Here is a 17,500-nt window from a genome sequence, read left to right on the forward strand (position 1 = left end):
GCCCGGTGGTTGTCTCAGACGGACCCGACAACGGCAGTGTTCGTTTTAACTCGATTCGATTCGAGCGCCGACGTGCTGGCGAACAAAACCGGTCATATCTTTTGAACGCGTCAGACTTGAAGGTCTGAACCGTGCGCTCAAAACAATACCGAGTTTGACCCTGAGAGAGCCGTTTTGCGCCGGCAAAGGCGCCTTGTGTGACGTGAGGACCACGTCGTGCTGCATAGATTATCATAAATTATCATATCATTATCGGCGGCGTTATATATCATTAGCGCTATACGACAGAGATACTGTACGTGCACGTCAAGATAACCACGTGACCGGAGCCCACCTGGCGGCATAAACTCAAAATAACCGAAATGCGAAAACTAAAATGCAGCGCTATACTACGACAGAGATACTGTACGTGCACGGCAAGATAACCACGTGACCGGGTGGCGAAAGCTCGTAACTCGGATCTCGGCTCGCATCTCAAAGCAATAAACTGCCAGAGTGACGGCTCGTATCTCGAAAAACTCGTAAGTTGGGGCACTCGTAAGTCGAGGTTCCACTGTATATACATATATATATATATATATATATATATATATATATATATATATATATATATATATATATATTATTGTTGTGGATATGAGAATGTATTTTTTATTTATTGTTGTGGTAAAATGTTGTTGTAAAAGGTTGTTGTAAAATATCACCCCTCCTCCCTCCGTTTGTGGTTGTATAAAGGTCAAAGGGCGTTCCCGTAGTTAGTCCATAAAACATACATGCAGGACACGATATATCTTTGTTGACAGTTATATCCTTATTATGTGTATTAGAGTAAGGCTGTGTCTCCCATTAATTGAAATACTCCATTGCACCAGTGAAAGAGATAGATTCCCTTCATTCCCACTCCCAACACTTCCATTCCCCCCTTTCCGTCAATTGCAATTCGCATTGCCAACTGCATGTTGGGCGGTTTTCCCCTTCATCCGCCATTGACCACGAGGCAGGGTTGGGAGAAGAAAGGCGTGTCTCCACCTCGTCATAGCGGGGAGGAGGGGCGTGCCCGCCCGTCGTCATCCAGGGCGGAGCCCGAGGGGTCGCGCGACCAACCAGGGCCGAGGTGAGCACCCCGATGGGCGTGTCCAAAACGCCGGCGGCGTAATCGCTGGAGGCGCTATAAAAGGCACAAACGGGAAGTTGGTCAGAAAGAGTTGGTCTGAGTCGGTTGCCAGAAAGAGTTGGTCTGAGTCGGTTGCCAGAAAGAGTTGGTCTGAGTCGGTTGCCAGAGGGAGTTGGTCTGAGTCGGTTGCCAGAGGGAGTTGGTCTGAGTCGGTTGCCAGAGGGAGTTGGTCTGAGTCGGTTGCCAGAGGAGGGTCAGTGGTTGCGTTGGTTGCGTTGAGTTGTCAATGGTGAGGAGACACCAGGGCCAAGAGAGAGAAGGTGCCAAGGGCCATTACCAGCAGTTGCGCCAGAGACGGCAGACGCGCCCTGAGCTGAGCCAGAGAGGCAGCGTTGACTCCACCAGGCAGCTTCAACCCGTTACCCCCGCGGGGACCAAATAGCGGTGGCATCGGTGGCCGTCGAGGTCCAGCCGACGTCCCGTGCGGGATCAAGCCCGAACCATCTGCCCCAGCTGAACCTTCCCATTCCTCCTTCCAACATTCATTCCATTCCATCCTTCTTGTATACGTGAGTTTGTTTTGTTTGTTCTGTCCCTGGGTATTTAATTAAGTCTGTAGGTAAGCTAGTATTTTCCCTGTGTCACCTGCGTCTTATGTGCTTGTAAATAAACGTGACTGCTTTCTTTTTGCTTGTGTGTGTAAATAATAAACCCCATTACTCGTCTGTACGTCTTCTCGTTTTATTCCTTTTCCTCTTGCATTGCGTAGTTTTTGTCTTTTCCCTCATTGAGCAGCTGTGGTGCGATACGGCCAAAGTTCTGGGTGAATCGGGTGAGTCAGGGATCCTGTAACGGTCGCGGCAATACCAAACCGCTCGGTAACTAACATCTTAAGCCGCGATCTGTAACAATATATATATATATATATAGTCATATATATATATATATATATATATATATATATATATATATATATATATATATATTGTTACTGATCGCGGATTAAGATGTTATTTACCGAGCGGTGGTGTTGCCGCGACCGTTACAGGATCCCTGACTCACCCGATTCACCCAGAACTTTGGTCGGATCGCACCGCAGCTGCTCAATGAGGGGAAAAGACTAAAACGACGAATGCAAAGAGGAAAAGGAATAAAACGAATAGACGGACAGAAGAGTAATTGGATTTATTATTTACACAAGCAAAAAGGAGCAATCAAGGTTTATTTACAACACATAAGACGCAGGTGACACAGTGCAAATTTTAGCTTACCTACAGACTTAATTAAATACCCAGGGACAGAACAAACAAAACAAACTCACGTACACAAGAAGGGTGGAAAGGCAGGAGGTGGATGGCTGGAGGGAGAGGAAAGGTCCAAGGGGGTCCTGCAGCTCAACCGGCGCGTTTAGCAGCCGCCGTTCCTTTACGGTCCTGCTCCAAACCGCCGTCCAGGCCCCCTTTGGCTGTTGGGTGTTCTTGCTGCTGCGGCCTCCGCTGCGTTCCCAGGACTTGTCTGACTCGTTGGTCCACACCCTCAACTCTTTCTTGGTCCCTCACTCTTTACCACCGACTCCTCACCGCAACCAACGCAACCACTTGACCACCACCTCTACTGACTGACTCTTCACCACTCTCCACTTGACGACCGACTCTCAACCAACTCAGACCAACTCACGACTCACTTCCGTTCGCGCCTTTTATAGCGCCTCCAGCGATTAAGCCGCCGGCGTTTTGGACACGCCCATCGGGGTGCTCACCTCGGCCCTGGTTGGTCGCGCGACCCTCGGGCTCCGCCCTGGATGACGACGGGCGGGCACGCCCCTCTTCCCCTCTATGACGAGGTGGAGACACGCCTTTCTTCCCCGACTCGAGCCTCGTGGTCAATGGCGGTTATTGGAGGGGAGGTAATTGTGAATCGAGGGCTCAGTAATGACGAAATGGGATGTGATAGGAAATGGAGGTTTTGGGGATGGGAATGAAAGGGGATCTATTCTCTTTCACTGGTGCAATGGAGTACTTCAATTAATGGGAGACATAGCCTTACCCTAGAACACAGAATAAGAGATAACTATCAACAGGGGTATTCTATTACTTGGCTGACGTGTATGCTTGTGGACTAATTATGGGATGCCCTTTCACCTTTACACAGCTCCGGAGGTAGGGGGGCGCAGAATAACCAATAATAATAATAGTACAGCACACAATCAAAAATATATACAGTCCTCATCTCCGCAACACTGCACCCTCCTCCTCTTAGGCACGTCCCGGGCCTACAACTTTTACTTTTAGTGTGACACGTAGGTGTAGTTCCCTCTACTTTTAACCTGACCCTGAGTGCGACAGTTTTAAAACATAAATAAATGTGTCCCGCTGCTCCATTGCACCCTGCCTAATAGACTTACGCCCACAGTTAACCGAATTGCGGAATGGTCTTCAAACTATACACTGACGGTGGGAAGCATTATTTACAATTGACGCTACTTTTATTTACAAGACTAACCCAGGACCTGTGATTGTTCTTTCTGGGGGGGAGACAGTCTGCTCTGCATCAATGCACCATTAAAGCACCCAAAAACGCACCAAAGCACCCTCAAGCACCAATCGGTGCACAGTCATCACTGTTCATGAATAAAAATAACCAAACAACCCCTAACCCTGCAGGTGATCTCTTGCTCTTCGGCTCCCTCTGCTGGTGATTATTATTTGTTCTTCCAGATGTTGTCTTTTCCTTCATTTTCTTACTGGCGGCCTATTTGAACTGAAAAATGCACCCAATGTGTCCTTTTTATTTGATTTTATTTATAGCCCACAGGGCCGACTAGTGTGGTTCACCTGTGGGGCATCGGTGCCCTGTGGCCAAGGTCCGCCAGCAAGATTTCGGGCCCTCATGGCCGGTTCCAGCAGAGGGGCCATGCCCCAACCCATGGGGTCCATAAGTGGTGCTCGGCCACAGACATGTGGTCCATAATGTGGTGCATCGATGCAGATAGCTGGTTCTGGGAATTTCGGGCGCACAATGGCCGACCCACGCACGCTCCCCTCGGCACCCAGTGGCGCACAGGTCATGTGGGAGACAAAAGGGGAAAGACAATTGAGCGAGGGGTAAGGTCACAAGGGTACACATCAATAAGGCAATGCAAGGCGAAATGCGTACGGAGGGCGAAGTGAGAAAGCTCGTCCCTACCGTACGTCAACCCCCTGTCACCTACCCTACCCTTGCCCTTACCCCATATGTACAAAAATATACACATTTACAAATTCGTCACTACTGTCACGTCTTCCCCATATTTCCCCTATACCAAATTCGTCTCCACAATCCCTCTACTTCAAAATTTGCCATCACCAAATTCATCATCAATCCTCATAAGGAGGCAGAGATGGAACATCAAAGCACAATGTCACACCCACGTCATGATGCGTCTCACAATCCAAACATTTGCACAGTAAAAATAATTAAACATGGCATGGTGCGGAGTACCTGTCACCTCAGGTGAGTGGATGCAGATGGTGCGAGGAGACTTCATCCTAACTACTTTCTAAATGACATTAACACACTTTACACTACCCGGGGTCTCTCCCTGCCAATCCATTGGCCAACTTACACTATGGGTTCTAAAAACCAATTCCCATTGACCAAACTGTGGTGCTTCTCAATTTGGGGTCTCACTCCCCCGATTCATCTCCCGGTGCTCTCGCACAATTTCTGGGCTGCGACGTGTAGCTCTCCCAGCAGGTCTACCAACCTGCACACCTCCACCACTGTAGTTGCCACCCGAGCTTACCTAGCTCCTCACCCTAACCTAACTAACTGGGGACAGCCCCTCCTGGCTCTGTCACCCCATGGTGCCCTCTGGCACTGGGCTACCCGGGTCCGTCCTCCGGATCCTCGGGCCCCATCCACAACAACTACTACCGGCTCCCAGAGCCCACCTGCGGCCTCACCTGGCCGACATCCTCACAGTGGTGGAGTGCCCAACCAACTACACACACTAACAGGCTACACGCCCAGCCATTTCCACAACACTAATGCACCCATCCAAAGACCATTCTTTCACCCGCACCACAGATGCCAATATCCAACCACAATTTACCTGTCCCCTCTACCTAACACTTACACTACCCGCCCCGGGTATCCGTGATGGGGGTCCACTCTTCCCCCATTCACACCTTCGCACCAGCCACTCCACTCCACAATTTCCACCATACTCACTCCACGACCATCCATTCCAATACTCCATACCATTTATTCCATACACCTGTCCTCCATTCACCTGTCGTTGCACACCTGTGCCCTCACACCTGGTGCCACCTGCACCCTCCTCCTCTTCCTGGACCATTTGGTCAACACAACACACCTCACCATTACTCACTCATACACTGCTCCACACACCTGTTCAGTTGCACACCTGTGCAATCACACCTGTTCAATCCTCACCCACGGCATCATCTCAGCTAACTACTCCCCTCTGAAACTTGCGCTTCCCAGTCGTCCCTTTAAACTATTGCGCTCCCACGTCATTATCATCCACGCTAATCTACCTGCGTCCCCACTACAGGTATCAGTCACTATCTAATCTTAACGTTACCTAATGTCATCTTCGCTAGATCCCTATCAATATCCTAACCCACCCGGGCTAGTTTTCACTGCCATACACCCCATAAGCTATAGCGCATTTGCCCCACCCTTGTGAGGGATGACAGAGTTGCCATCCCACCACATCGGGCATCTCCCACTATCAATTTCGCTCGTCCAAATCCAACAAATCAAAAATTTGTCATTTCATCTGCCAATCACCGTACCAACATCAAATTTTGCTTTTTTTTCTAATTTTGGGGCCAAAACACTATCCTCATCACCCGTGTACTTATTACGCCCTCTCGGTGCGCCAATTCACGTCGACAGCCCGGCTTCGTACAGCCGAGCAATGAACGCGGGTTCTTTGGTGCCGGCGGCTGGATGCGTCCGGCACTCGTGGCAGGGACGGGGGCTTACCCGGGCCGAGATCCCACGCACCACCTCGGCGTGGAGCCATCCAATGTCCCGATCTCGACCTGCCGGCACGTCTCAATAGAAAGTGGTCGCCATGACGACCCTTCCTATCGGGCTGCCCGCTCCGCCTAGTGGAGCCCGGACGCGGCCGTTCCAAGCGAGGCACAGCGTGGATCGCGTACGGCGGTTCTTTCGAAACCGCCGTGGTTCGGATCCCCGCTGGTCCTCGCGGCACGCGAAGCTGCCCGACGCGCACCGAGGGCCCGATTCGGCTATAAGTCGTTCTAACCTTTAACCCGGTTACCGTCGATGCCTCACCTGCATGCTTATACGCATACGCTACCCCCTTTCTTGCTCATACATGCAGCCGTTTCCATGCTCCTCGTCGTACCTTTTCTTACACACCTCGGTACACTCATTCCGCTCACCGACTTGGTCACACACCTGACCACCGAACACCTTGGCACACATTCGTCGCTCGCACACCTTACCAACACACCTCTTCGCGCCCCCTCCTCGGTCACCTCCTCTGTGACAATCACAGGTGTGCTCTCACTCGCACACCCAACCACGTGCCTCACTACCAATTCCAGCGTGCATTCCCACACACGCTCTTCCATTCCAGGTGTGCATCCTCGCTCACCTGTCACAACCAACTCACGCTCCGTGCCACTCTCACTACTCTCACCACCACTCTTGACAACGCACTCACCCTTACTCTCGACAGCGCACTCTTTCCTCATGCACCTGTCCGTTACACACCTTTCTCGCGCATCCTCTCGCGCACACTCTTTCGTTACATCCTCTGTAACACTCACCACAGGTGTACACTCTCTCGTTACTTCCTCCGTAACACTCACCACACCGCGCTTCCCTGTGCTCCCTCGCACACGCGCTTCGACCAACTCACTCCTGACGGCACACTCACTCCTCGGCGTGCACTTTTTCCTCACACACCCCATGGTCGGACATTCTCGCACACCTCTTTTTTCGCACACCAGACCTGTCACACACTTCACCAATGGCCTTTCACGAACACCCGGATCCAAACCAATCCCCAAGCCGACTGAAGCTTTCCTCACATCATGTACATTGCCACACACCTCCGTACCTCGTCGTCGTACCTCCTTTGCCACCTGCAAACTCTTTATTTGGTTAGTGAGCATCACATCATGAGTTGAGCACCGACCTTGCACATATTCCATCACCTCCTCCTGGATTTCTCTTTTAGTTTCGGTCCGTCCCTTCTTAATTTCACTCACCTCTTCTTCCACTTCCTCTAATTTTTGTTTAACCTCTTTTATTTCTCGGTGCGTCTCCTCAAGTTCGTCCTCTAAGGCTACCGTGACCGTCTCTATGTGCATCCTCACCTGCCGGTCCTTTGTCTCCATTATCTCTGTCACCTCGTCCACCCTCATTGTCAGTTCCTCATGTACCATCTGACATTGCCTCTGTGTCGCTATTAAGTCTTCCTTGATGTCTCTTTGTGTCGCTTTTAACCCTCCTAGTACCGCAGTGTTCTTTTGAACCTGCTCCACTAGTTCTTTTTGTCCCTCCGTCAGCTGTTCCACCTCCTCCGTCAGATCTTCTATTCCCCCTTGTAACTTAGCCGTATTATTCCTCACTTCTTTCTCCATACGCTTCTCACCTCGTTTTACCTCCTCGCGTAGCCCCGAGACCTCCTCACCCACACCTCGTCGTATCTCCTCTTTCATCTCCCCCATCTCTTTTGTAGATGCCACCCTCATCTGTCCCAATTCATCCCTCTGAGCATCCAGTTTACTTTCTAACCCGATTTGCACCTCCTCTATCTGGTTTCCCATTCGTTTGATTTCCCTGGCAGATTGTTCCCCTAGTTCCCACAATTTGTCCTCCATCCTATTTTCTAGCCCCATTAACCCATTTTTCATCCCCTCTATCTGATTCTCCTGGGCAGCCATTCTATTTTCCACCCCCGTTAACCCATGTCTCACCTCTTTTATCCCGTCATCTAACCCCTCAAAATTATTGTCTAACTTCCCAAATTTCTTGTCTAACTCCCCGATTTGATTTCCTAGTCGCTCCCCCATTCTGTTTTCCATTCCCTCCATTTCCCTGGCTCTTTTTTCGTTGTCGCACTTCGACTGTGCCATGTATTCGCTAAACCGTGCCATGAACTGCTGCATGTTAAAGCCCGCTGATACAGCGGGCTCGGCTACCGCGCGCTTGTGCGAGGCGCCTCTTTGCGCGCCTGAAACCTCGTGCGGGACAGCGCCATTTTGTGCGTCTGATACACCCTCAACCACCTCATTGCTCTCCTCCTCCCTTTCCTCCACATACATTTCCCCGAGGTCCTGGGTCGATTCTACCCCGTCTATCTCTCCCACCGGCATCCCGTCGCCTTGACCAGCCATGGCGCGATTTCAAAATTCGGGTTTTGTAAAACAAAACAAATTTCGGCCGCTCCAAATTTTGACCAAATTTTTTTCTAGATGTTTTAAAAATTTGGTTCGGGCCCCGAATCTCACTCCCAGACACCAATTGTTACTGTATAACACAATTGGTGTTCCAAAATTTGGGCCTAACAAATTTAGTCCCAGGTCCGAATCCAACTCCTGACAACCAATTGTTACTGATCTCGGATTAAGATGTTAATTACCGAGCGGTGGTGTTGCCGCGACCGTTACAGGATCCCTGACTCACCCGATTCACCCAGAACTTTGGCCGGATCGCACCGCAGCTGCTCAATGAGGGGAAAAGACTAAAACGACGAATGCAAAGAGGAAAAGGAATAAAACGAATAGACGGACAGAAGAGTAATTGGATTTATTATTTACACAAGCAAAAAGGAGCAATCAAGGTTTATTTACAACACATAAGACGCAGGTGACACAGTGCAAATTTTAGCTTACCTACAGACTTAATTAAATACCCAGGGACAGAACAAACAAAACAAACTCACGTACACAAGAAGGGTGGAAAGGCAGGAGGTGGATGGCTGGAGGGAGAGGAAAGGTCCAAGGGGGTCCTGCAGCTCAACCGGCGCGTTTAGCAGCCGCCGTTCCTTTACGGTCCTGCTCCAAACTGCCGTCCAGGCCCCCTTTGGCTGTTGGGTGTTCTTGCTGCTGCGGCCTCCGCTGCGTTCCCAGGACTTGTCTGACTCGTTGGTCCACACCCTCAACTCTTTCTTGGTCCCTCACTCTTTACCACCGACTCCTCACCGCAACCAACGCAACCACTTGACCACCACCTCTACTGACTGACTCTTCACCACTCTCCACTTGACGACCGACTCTCAACCAACTCAGACCAACTCACGACTCACTTCCGTTCGCGCCTTTTATAGCGCCTCCAGCGATTAAGCCGCCGGCGTTTTGGACACGCCCATCGGGGTGCTCACCTCGGCCCTGGTTGGTCGCGCGACCCTCGGGCTCCGCCCTGGATGACGACGGGTGGGCACGCCCCTCTTCCCCTCTATGACGAGGTGGAGACACGCCTTTCTTCCCCGACTCGAGCCTCGTGGTCAATGGCGGTTATTGGAGGGGAGGTAATTGTGAATCGAGGGCTCAGCAATGACGAAAGGGGATGTGATAGGAAATGGAGGTTTTGGGGATGGGAATGAAAGGGGATCTATTCTCTTTCACTGGTGCAATGGAGTACTTCAATTAATGGGAGACATAGCCTTACCCTAGAACACAGAATAAGAGATAACTATCAACAGGGGTATTCTATTACTTGGCTGACGTGTATGCTTGTGGACTAATTATGGGATGCCCTTTCACCTTTACACAGCTCCGGAGGTAGGGGGGCGCAGAATAACCAATAATAATAATAGTACAGCACACAATCAAAAAAATATACAGTGCTCATCTCCGCAACAATATATATATATATACAGTGAAACCTTGACTTACGAGTGTACCAACTTACGAGTTTTCCGAGATACGAGCCGTCGCTCGGGCGGTTTATTGCTTTGAGATGCGAGCCGAGATCTGAGTTACGAGCTTACGCCACCCGCCACCAAGTGGGTTCCGGTCACGTGGTTATCTTGCCGTGCAAGCATCTCTGCCGTATATAGCTGCTGCTTTGTTTTCGCATTTTGGTTATTTTGGAAAATTTCTTCGTTTTAACCATGGGTCCTAAGAAATTGAGTGCCAAGGGCAGTACTGAGAAGAAGAAGAGGATGATGTGCTTGGATATAAAACACGCAATCGTCGAAAAACATGAGCGAGGTGTGCGTGTTGTCGACTTGGTGAGGCGGATGTGAAGGCAGCTGAAGATTTTATTATAACTTTTGCCGAACTGATAGAAGCCGAACGATACATCCCCCAGCAAATCTTCAACTGTGACGAGACAGGGCTCTTCTGGAAAAAGATGCCAAGGGGGACGTATATAACGGCAGAGGAGAAGAGCATGCCAGGCCACAACTTGTTCAGAGTGCCGGCGATAGCTCGCCTTCTCTTTGTGGAAGACACGTTGAGATCCTTAACATCCAACAACTAATGGGACGCAAACGGGGCGCCCAGTTTAGCGGTACACACATTGATGAATCACCCTGCCTGTGAAACACCGACATGACAGGTTATAGCTGGGTCGGGATTCAAACCCAGGCTGGACAGTTTAGAGTCAAGTGTGCGTACCTCCAGTCCAGGCCATCCTGCCAACTTGTATGCTGCATACAGGTGAAATATAAAGCGTGAGATATTTTTTATATATACTGTATATTAAAAAAAAAATTGGTGTGGTTTTTGGCGGGCTGGAACGGATTAATAGCATTTCAATGCATTTTAATGGGGAAATTTAATTTGAGAAACGAGCAAATTGAGTTACGAGCTCGGTCACAGAACGAATTAAACTCGTAAGTCAAGGTTTCACTGTATATATATATATATATATATATCTATATATATATATATATATATATATATATATATATATATATATATATATATATATATATATATATATATATATATATATATATATATACACATATATATATATATATATATACAGACTTGGCATTTAATATGGAATTTTTTTTTGTGGGGGTGAACTTACTTTTCAAGATGACTTCGAACCAAAAGTTCATTGGAATTATGTTGAAATTATTCTATATTTTGTTAATGTGACCTTTAAAAGAAACAAAAACCACATTTGACGTTTCGAAGCAAATAAATTGATCCTTGAAAGTGATGTAAACTGATATCGAACTCAATTCATGGATAGTACTGTGTTAAACTTCTGTACGTTTTCCAGAAGTATCTCTGTATTTTGCACATTAGCCAAAAAAAATTTCAACAAAAACAAAAGCTAAATTATGACTGGGATTATGGACAGTAAAATTACAGTTCAGTACTTCGTGTAACCGCCAAGAGCATTCAGGAGAGCACGTACACGTCGAGGCATGCTGTTCATGAGATTTGCCAAGGTTTGGACAGGAATCGCTTGCCATGCAGTGACAATAGTCTGCTGCAATTCACGCACAGAGGTAGGCTGCTGGTACAAGTTGTCGATTTGACACGTTAATTCTGCCCACAAGTTCTCTATCGGATTCATATCCGGGGACATGGCAGGCCACTCCATATGCTCTACACCACGGTCAGCAAGAAAGTGTTGGATCATGCGAGCACGATGAGGCCGTGAATTGTCATCTTGGAAGACAAAGTTTCCTCGAAAGGCTGCACGAGCAAATGGAAGCAATGTTTCTTCCAGAATGACCCTGTACTTGAACTGGTTCAGGTTTCCATTCAGAACAACCAGGTCAGTTTTTCCCCCTGCATGAAAAGAAGCCCAAACGGTCACCCCACCACCTCCAGCTTGGACTCTTGGCACTACACAATCTTCATTGTGGGCTTCATGCACTTGTCTGCGCACTCAGACGTGGCCATCTTGATGATAGACCAGAAATCTAGACTCGTCACTGAAGGTCACGTGATTCCAGTGTCCTGGCTGCCATTGACGGTGCTCTCTGGCCCACTGCAATCGGCGCTGGCTGTGTTGTCTGGTCAGGCGTGGCTTTCTCAGGGGGCGCCTGGCACGATAGCTTGTTGAACCAGTCGTTGGTTGACTAGCCTTCTGGATACAGGCACATTTGTCAGTTGCTGCCACTCAGCCCTAAGCCGATTAGCTGACTTGGTACGGCCATTGCAGACTAACCAGTGCAGCTGGCGATCATCTCTCCTTGTGGTTCTGCGTGGACGTCCTGTCCTCGGTATTGTAGTAGGGACACCCCTCTGAGCATTTCGTTTCAGGATCTTTGACACCCAACCTTGAGTGATGCCATACTGCCGAGCAATAGCACGCTGTTTCATGGCAGAATTTCGTAAAGCCACCACTCCATGACAAACAGCATTGTCAAGTTGACGGACCATCTCCAGAGGAAGCGGCAATAACCTTTGTAGACGTGCAGCAGTTGTTTTCCACGAATACAGAACGCAACAACCCTTGTATACCCGACTGTGAAGCCAATCATCAAATGTACCTGTCCTTACATTTTGTCACGCCACCTGTGATATGATGCTGTTATTGACTTCTTGCTGCGAAAAACAATCAGTGCCATGGTTCATTCAACAAAGACATCACCGAAGGGTAAAAGAAACTCACCAGATTGATATACTGAGTTCAGAAAGTAAACCCAAGTCAAGAAAAAAAAAATATTCCATCTTAAATGCCAAGTCTGTATATATATATATATATATATATATATATATATATATATATATATATATATATATATATATATATATATATATATATATTGTTGCGGATATGGGATTTGGCCTCCATCCATATGCGCTTGTAAATATTCCCCTATTTCCCCAATACTCCCCAACTATCCCCAATCCCCCATTCCCTAGTCCCATTGTCTGTAAACAACACTCTGTAGAACCGACCTTCCCCTTTTTCCCCCATTAAATGTCGTGCCCAGGTTCACCGCATCTCACGTAGACAACTATAGGACCTCTTGCTAGTTATTCTTAGTCTATGTCAGTTAAGGACTCGTTTCCATTAATTCTGACTCTTCGTTGCACCAGAATGTGATTGTATGGCACCAGTAGTGAGTTTAGGACCTCCCAATACCTCCCCACAACCTCATCTCCGCATCCTCCCATCATCTCATGGAACAACAACAACTACAACCACAGCGGGGGCGGCGCGGCCGCGGCGCGGGGAGTGGGCGTCCTCACTCCGGCTTGGTTAGCCGCCATTGCCCATGTGCTCCGACGGGGTTACCACGAAGGGGCTGACTGTCAGCTCCTCGTCAAGGGCGGAGCCCGGTAACCCCCCCGCACCCAATAAGAAGCGGCGGGCCGATTCCATCTGGGGCGGAGCTAACGAGCCGAGGGCGTGTCACTCCCCGCTGGATATACGCAGCCACTTACCGGAGGTGACGTGAGATGCGCCCCCAGCTTGAAGAGAGAAGTCGCCACCTCCGAGCGCTGAGAGACCTCCCTGCATCTTTTGGACCGCGCTTTATCCTGTCCCTGAGCCAAGGTGCACCTTGTGCTATCCATCGACTACCTGCCGTTCCTTGCCATCAATCCCTGTGTGAGTCAGTCTTGTCCCGTTTATCTGTGGTCTGTCGGGGCTAATATAAGACCGTGTTTAAGTGCCCACCTTCCTATGCTGTACCTCTTGTCCGTGTAATCTAAACGTTCTGCATACAAATATTATAACCTCCTCCGGAGGTCTTGAGAACTGTACCCCTGGTGTCGTGTCATTTAATCCCAGCCGTTGTGTCCTTTCCTTAATTGATTTAGCATAGCGCGATTTGGCCAACGTTCGAGTGGAATCGGGTAAACTGTGCAGACGCGGTCATACCAAACCGCTCGGTAAACTAACATCCAAAACCGCGTCTGTAACAATATATATATATATATATATATATATATATATATATATATATATATATATATAGTTGTTGAACATGACTTAGAAAGAAACACACCTTTCTATATTAAGTCCTACAGTTGACGCATGTCAGAGAATAAAATCCACCAGGAAGTCCAAGGAACTGTCCGTAGAACTCAGAGATAGAATTGTGAGGAGGCATTGATTTGGGGAAGGGTATAAAAATATTTCTAGTGTTGAAAGTTTCCAAAAGCACAGTGAGCTCCATCATTCGGAAATGGAAAGAATATGGAACTACCGAGACTCTTCCTAGAGCTGGCAGTCCAACCAAACTGAGCAACCGGACAAGCAGGACCTTGGGCTATAGACCTCTTTGGCCTGAATGCAAAGCGCTATGTCTAGCAGAAACCGAGCACAGCTCATCACCCATTTAATACCATCCCTACTGTGAAGGATAGCATCATGCTATGGGGATGATTTCCAGCAGCAAGGACTGGGAGACTTGTAAGGATAGAGGGAACAATGACTGGAGCTAAATACAGGCAAATCCTTGAGGATAACTTGCTTCACAGTGTAAAAGACCTTGGATTGTGATGAAGATTTACGTTCCAACAGAACAATGACCCCAAGCATAAAGCCAAAGCAACACTGGAATGGCTTCAGAACAAGAACACGAAAGTCCTTGAGTGGCCCAGCCAAAGCCAAGACATGAATCCCATTGAGAATCTGTGGAAAGACTTGAAGATTGATGTTCATCGACACTCCCCATCCAACTTGACAGAGCTTGAGCAAATCTGCAAGGAGGAATGGGAGAAACTCCTCAAATCCAGATGTACAAAGCTGATACAGACAAACCCAAGAAAGCTCGATGCTGTAATCGCTGTTAAAGGCGCTTATATGAAGTATTGACTCAGGGGGTTGAATACCTATCTAAATTTGATATTTTTGTATTTCTTTTTAAATTATATTGTAAAAATTTCCATGCAATTGGAAATATTTCATCAACTGGAATCGGATGTAAAATTTCTGTATTTCATTTTTTTAAATCCTCCCCTTTTTTTTAAATCCAATTTAATTCTGTAAATATATTTATCTATATATTTTTAAAATCCTTTAATCATTTTATTCCCCCAATTCAATCCTTTTAATCCTTGAGGTGTGGTGAAAGAACAATGGGGTGATTAAGATACACGTAGATGGGAGATGGGAAAAAGTGAGACACCAGGATAAGGGTGACATGGAATCTAACTCGACATCCGATTCTGGTTTATGCTAGTTGGGGTGTACAAACACTTAAGCTGACACTCATTGTGATACAACAGCTAAATAATTAACTCTTGTCATTTCCTTCACAATATATTTACTTATGCAAGCAAAGAACCTGTCCTTACAAATGGGTTAATTCATCCAGAATTGGTGTATTTTCGTACGACTTCAAATACCCCATCACACTGGGAACAGCACTATGCCATATATACTGTATTTACATAGAGAGAATTGGGGTCCTCCCCCAACTTTAAAACTCGGACTATGAAATTTTAACCACCTAAAACCTCCTGGTGCATACCCCATGTTTAACCACTAGTTTTCAAGTCATTCAGTCCAGCGGTTAAAGAATGCATCTAGGTCAAACAAACACACATAGACTTCTCAAATTATAGTATTATGCAAATACAAAGTAATCAGGTAGAAATAAATAAGTATACCAGTCAAGTTAAACTGCACATTGCTCACTTATGCAGTCAACCGATTTCTGGGAAAGACCACCCACTTACCCCGGACCAATGAGGAGTTACAATGACATCTCCGCGCCCATCTGACCCGCCATCATAGCGAACAATCTCTCCAATAGAGGAACGACCCCGTCGCCGATCCACACCTTCTGTCTGCATAAAATGATTTAAAAGAACATTATAAACACTTGCATTTGAAATAATAAATAATATGGATAACATTTCAGAAAATTATTGCTGATCAAATAGAAAGCAAGGCGAAAGTGGTAAATTCACTAAATAAAAATAAAATTCAAAAGTTTATTTTACACTTAATTCTTTGTGTTCACATAAAGGCCAAAGGACATTTTTTTAACCCCAAGGTGACCGACTTAAAAATGGTAGGCTTGGGAAAGTCGCAAATCAACAAGAATGAACACCAGTTTTGTGAAAATCCCACCATGACTCAAAGAAAACAAAATATATAAATATACACCACATGACCAAAAGGAGGTGGTCACCAGAACATCACACATCTCATTCAATATTCATGGGCATTAATATGGAGTTGATCCTGCCTTTGCTGCAATAACAGCCTCCACTCTTCTGGGAAGGTTTTCCACTAGTTGTTAGAACATTGCTGTGGGGATTTGCTTCCATTCAGCAACAAGAGCATTAGTGAGGTCGGGCACTGATGTTGGGCGATTAGGCCTGGCTCGCAGTCGGCGTTCCAATTCATCCCAAAGGTGTTCGATGGGGTTGAGGTCAGGGCTCTGTGCAGGCCAGCAAGTTCTTCCACACCGATCTTGAAAAAACATTTCTACATGGACCTCGCTTTGTGCACGGGGGCATTATCATGCTGAAACAGGAAAGGGCCTTCCCCAAACTGTTGCCACAAAGTTGTACACAATCATCTAGAATGTCATTGTATGCTGTAGCGTTAAGATTTTCCTTCACTGGAACTAGGTGGCTGAACCCGAACCATGAAAAACAGCCCCAGACCATTATCCTTCCTCCACCAAACTTTACAGTTGGCACCATGCATTCAGGCAGTTGCGTTCTGCTGGCATCCACCAAACCCAGATTCGACCGCCGGACTGCCAGATGGTGAATCGTGATTCATCACTCCAGAGAACGCGTTTCCAATGCTCCAGAGTCCAATGGTGGCGAGCTTTACACCAATCCAATTGACGCTTGGCATTGCGCATGGTGATCTTAGGCTTGTGTGCGGCTGCTCAGCCATGGAAACCCATTTCATGAAGCTCCCGACGAACAGTTGTTGTGCTGACATTGCTTCCAGAGGCAGTTTGGAAATTGGTAGTGAGTGTTGCAACTGAGGACAGACGATTTTTATGCGCTACGCGTTTCAGCACTTGGCAGTCCCGTTCGGTAAGTTGTTGTGGCCTACCACTTCGCGGCTGAGCTGTTGTTGCTGAGACGTTTCCTCTTCACAATAACAGCACTTACAGTTGACCGGGGCAGCTCTAGCAGGGCAGAAATTTGACGAACTGACTTGTTGGAAAGGTGGCATCCTATGACGGTGACGCATTGAAAGTCACCAAGCTCTTCAGTACGACCCATTCTACTGCCAATATTTGTCTATGGAGATTGCGTGGCTGTGTGCTTGATTATATATACCTGTGTGGTATATATGTGGGTGTGGCTGAAACATCCGAATCCAATAATTAGAAGGGGTGTCCGCATACTTTTGGTTATGTAGTGTATATGTGTATGTGTATGTATGTATGTATGTATGTATGTATGTATGTATGTATGTATGTATGTATGTATGTATGTATGTATGTATGTATGTATGTATATATATATATATATATATATATATATATAT

General features: G+C 47.3%; 1 protein-coding gene across 6 annotated transcripts in view; it reads right to left on the reverse strand.

Moving 5' to 3' along the window:
• Positions 1 to 17,500, reverse strand: part of LOC137436828 (kinesin light chain 1) — a 93,866-nt gene that overhangs the window by 31,599 nt on the left and 44,767 nt on the right. For 5 of the 6 annotated variants that reach the window (XM_068130972.2, XM_068130973.2, XM_078787165.1 and 2 more), the window contains exon 13: positions 15,715 to 15,825. The exons of the other annotated variant lie outside the window; for it this stretch is intronic. In XM_068130972.2, coding sequence (XP_067987073.1) covers positions 15,715 to 15,825 — 111 coding nt within the window. The remainder of the gene's footprint in view (positions 1 to 15,714; positions 15,826 to 17,500) is intronic. 6 annotated transcript variants of the gene reach the window in all.

The sequence above is a fragment of the Myxine glutinosa genome, chromosome 11, assembly GCF_964187855.1.
Source record: "Myxine glutinosa chromosome 11, kmMyxGlut1.1, whole genome shotgun sequence".
Lineage (NCBI taxonomy): Eukaryota > Metazoa > Chordata > Myxini > Myxiniformes > Myxinidae > Myxine > Myxine glutinosa.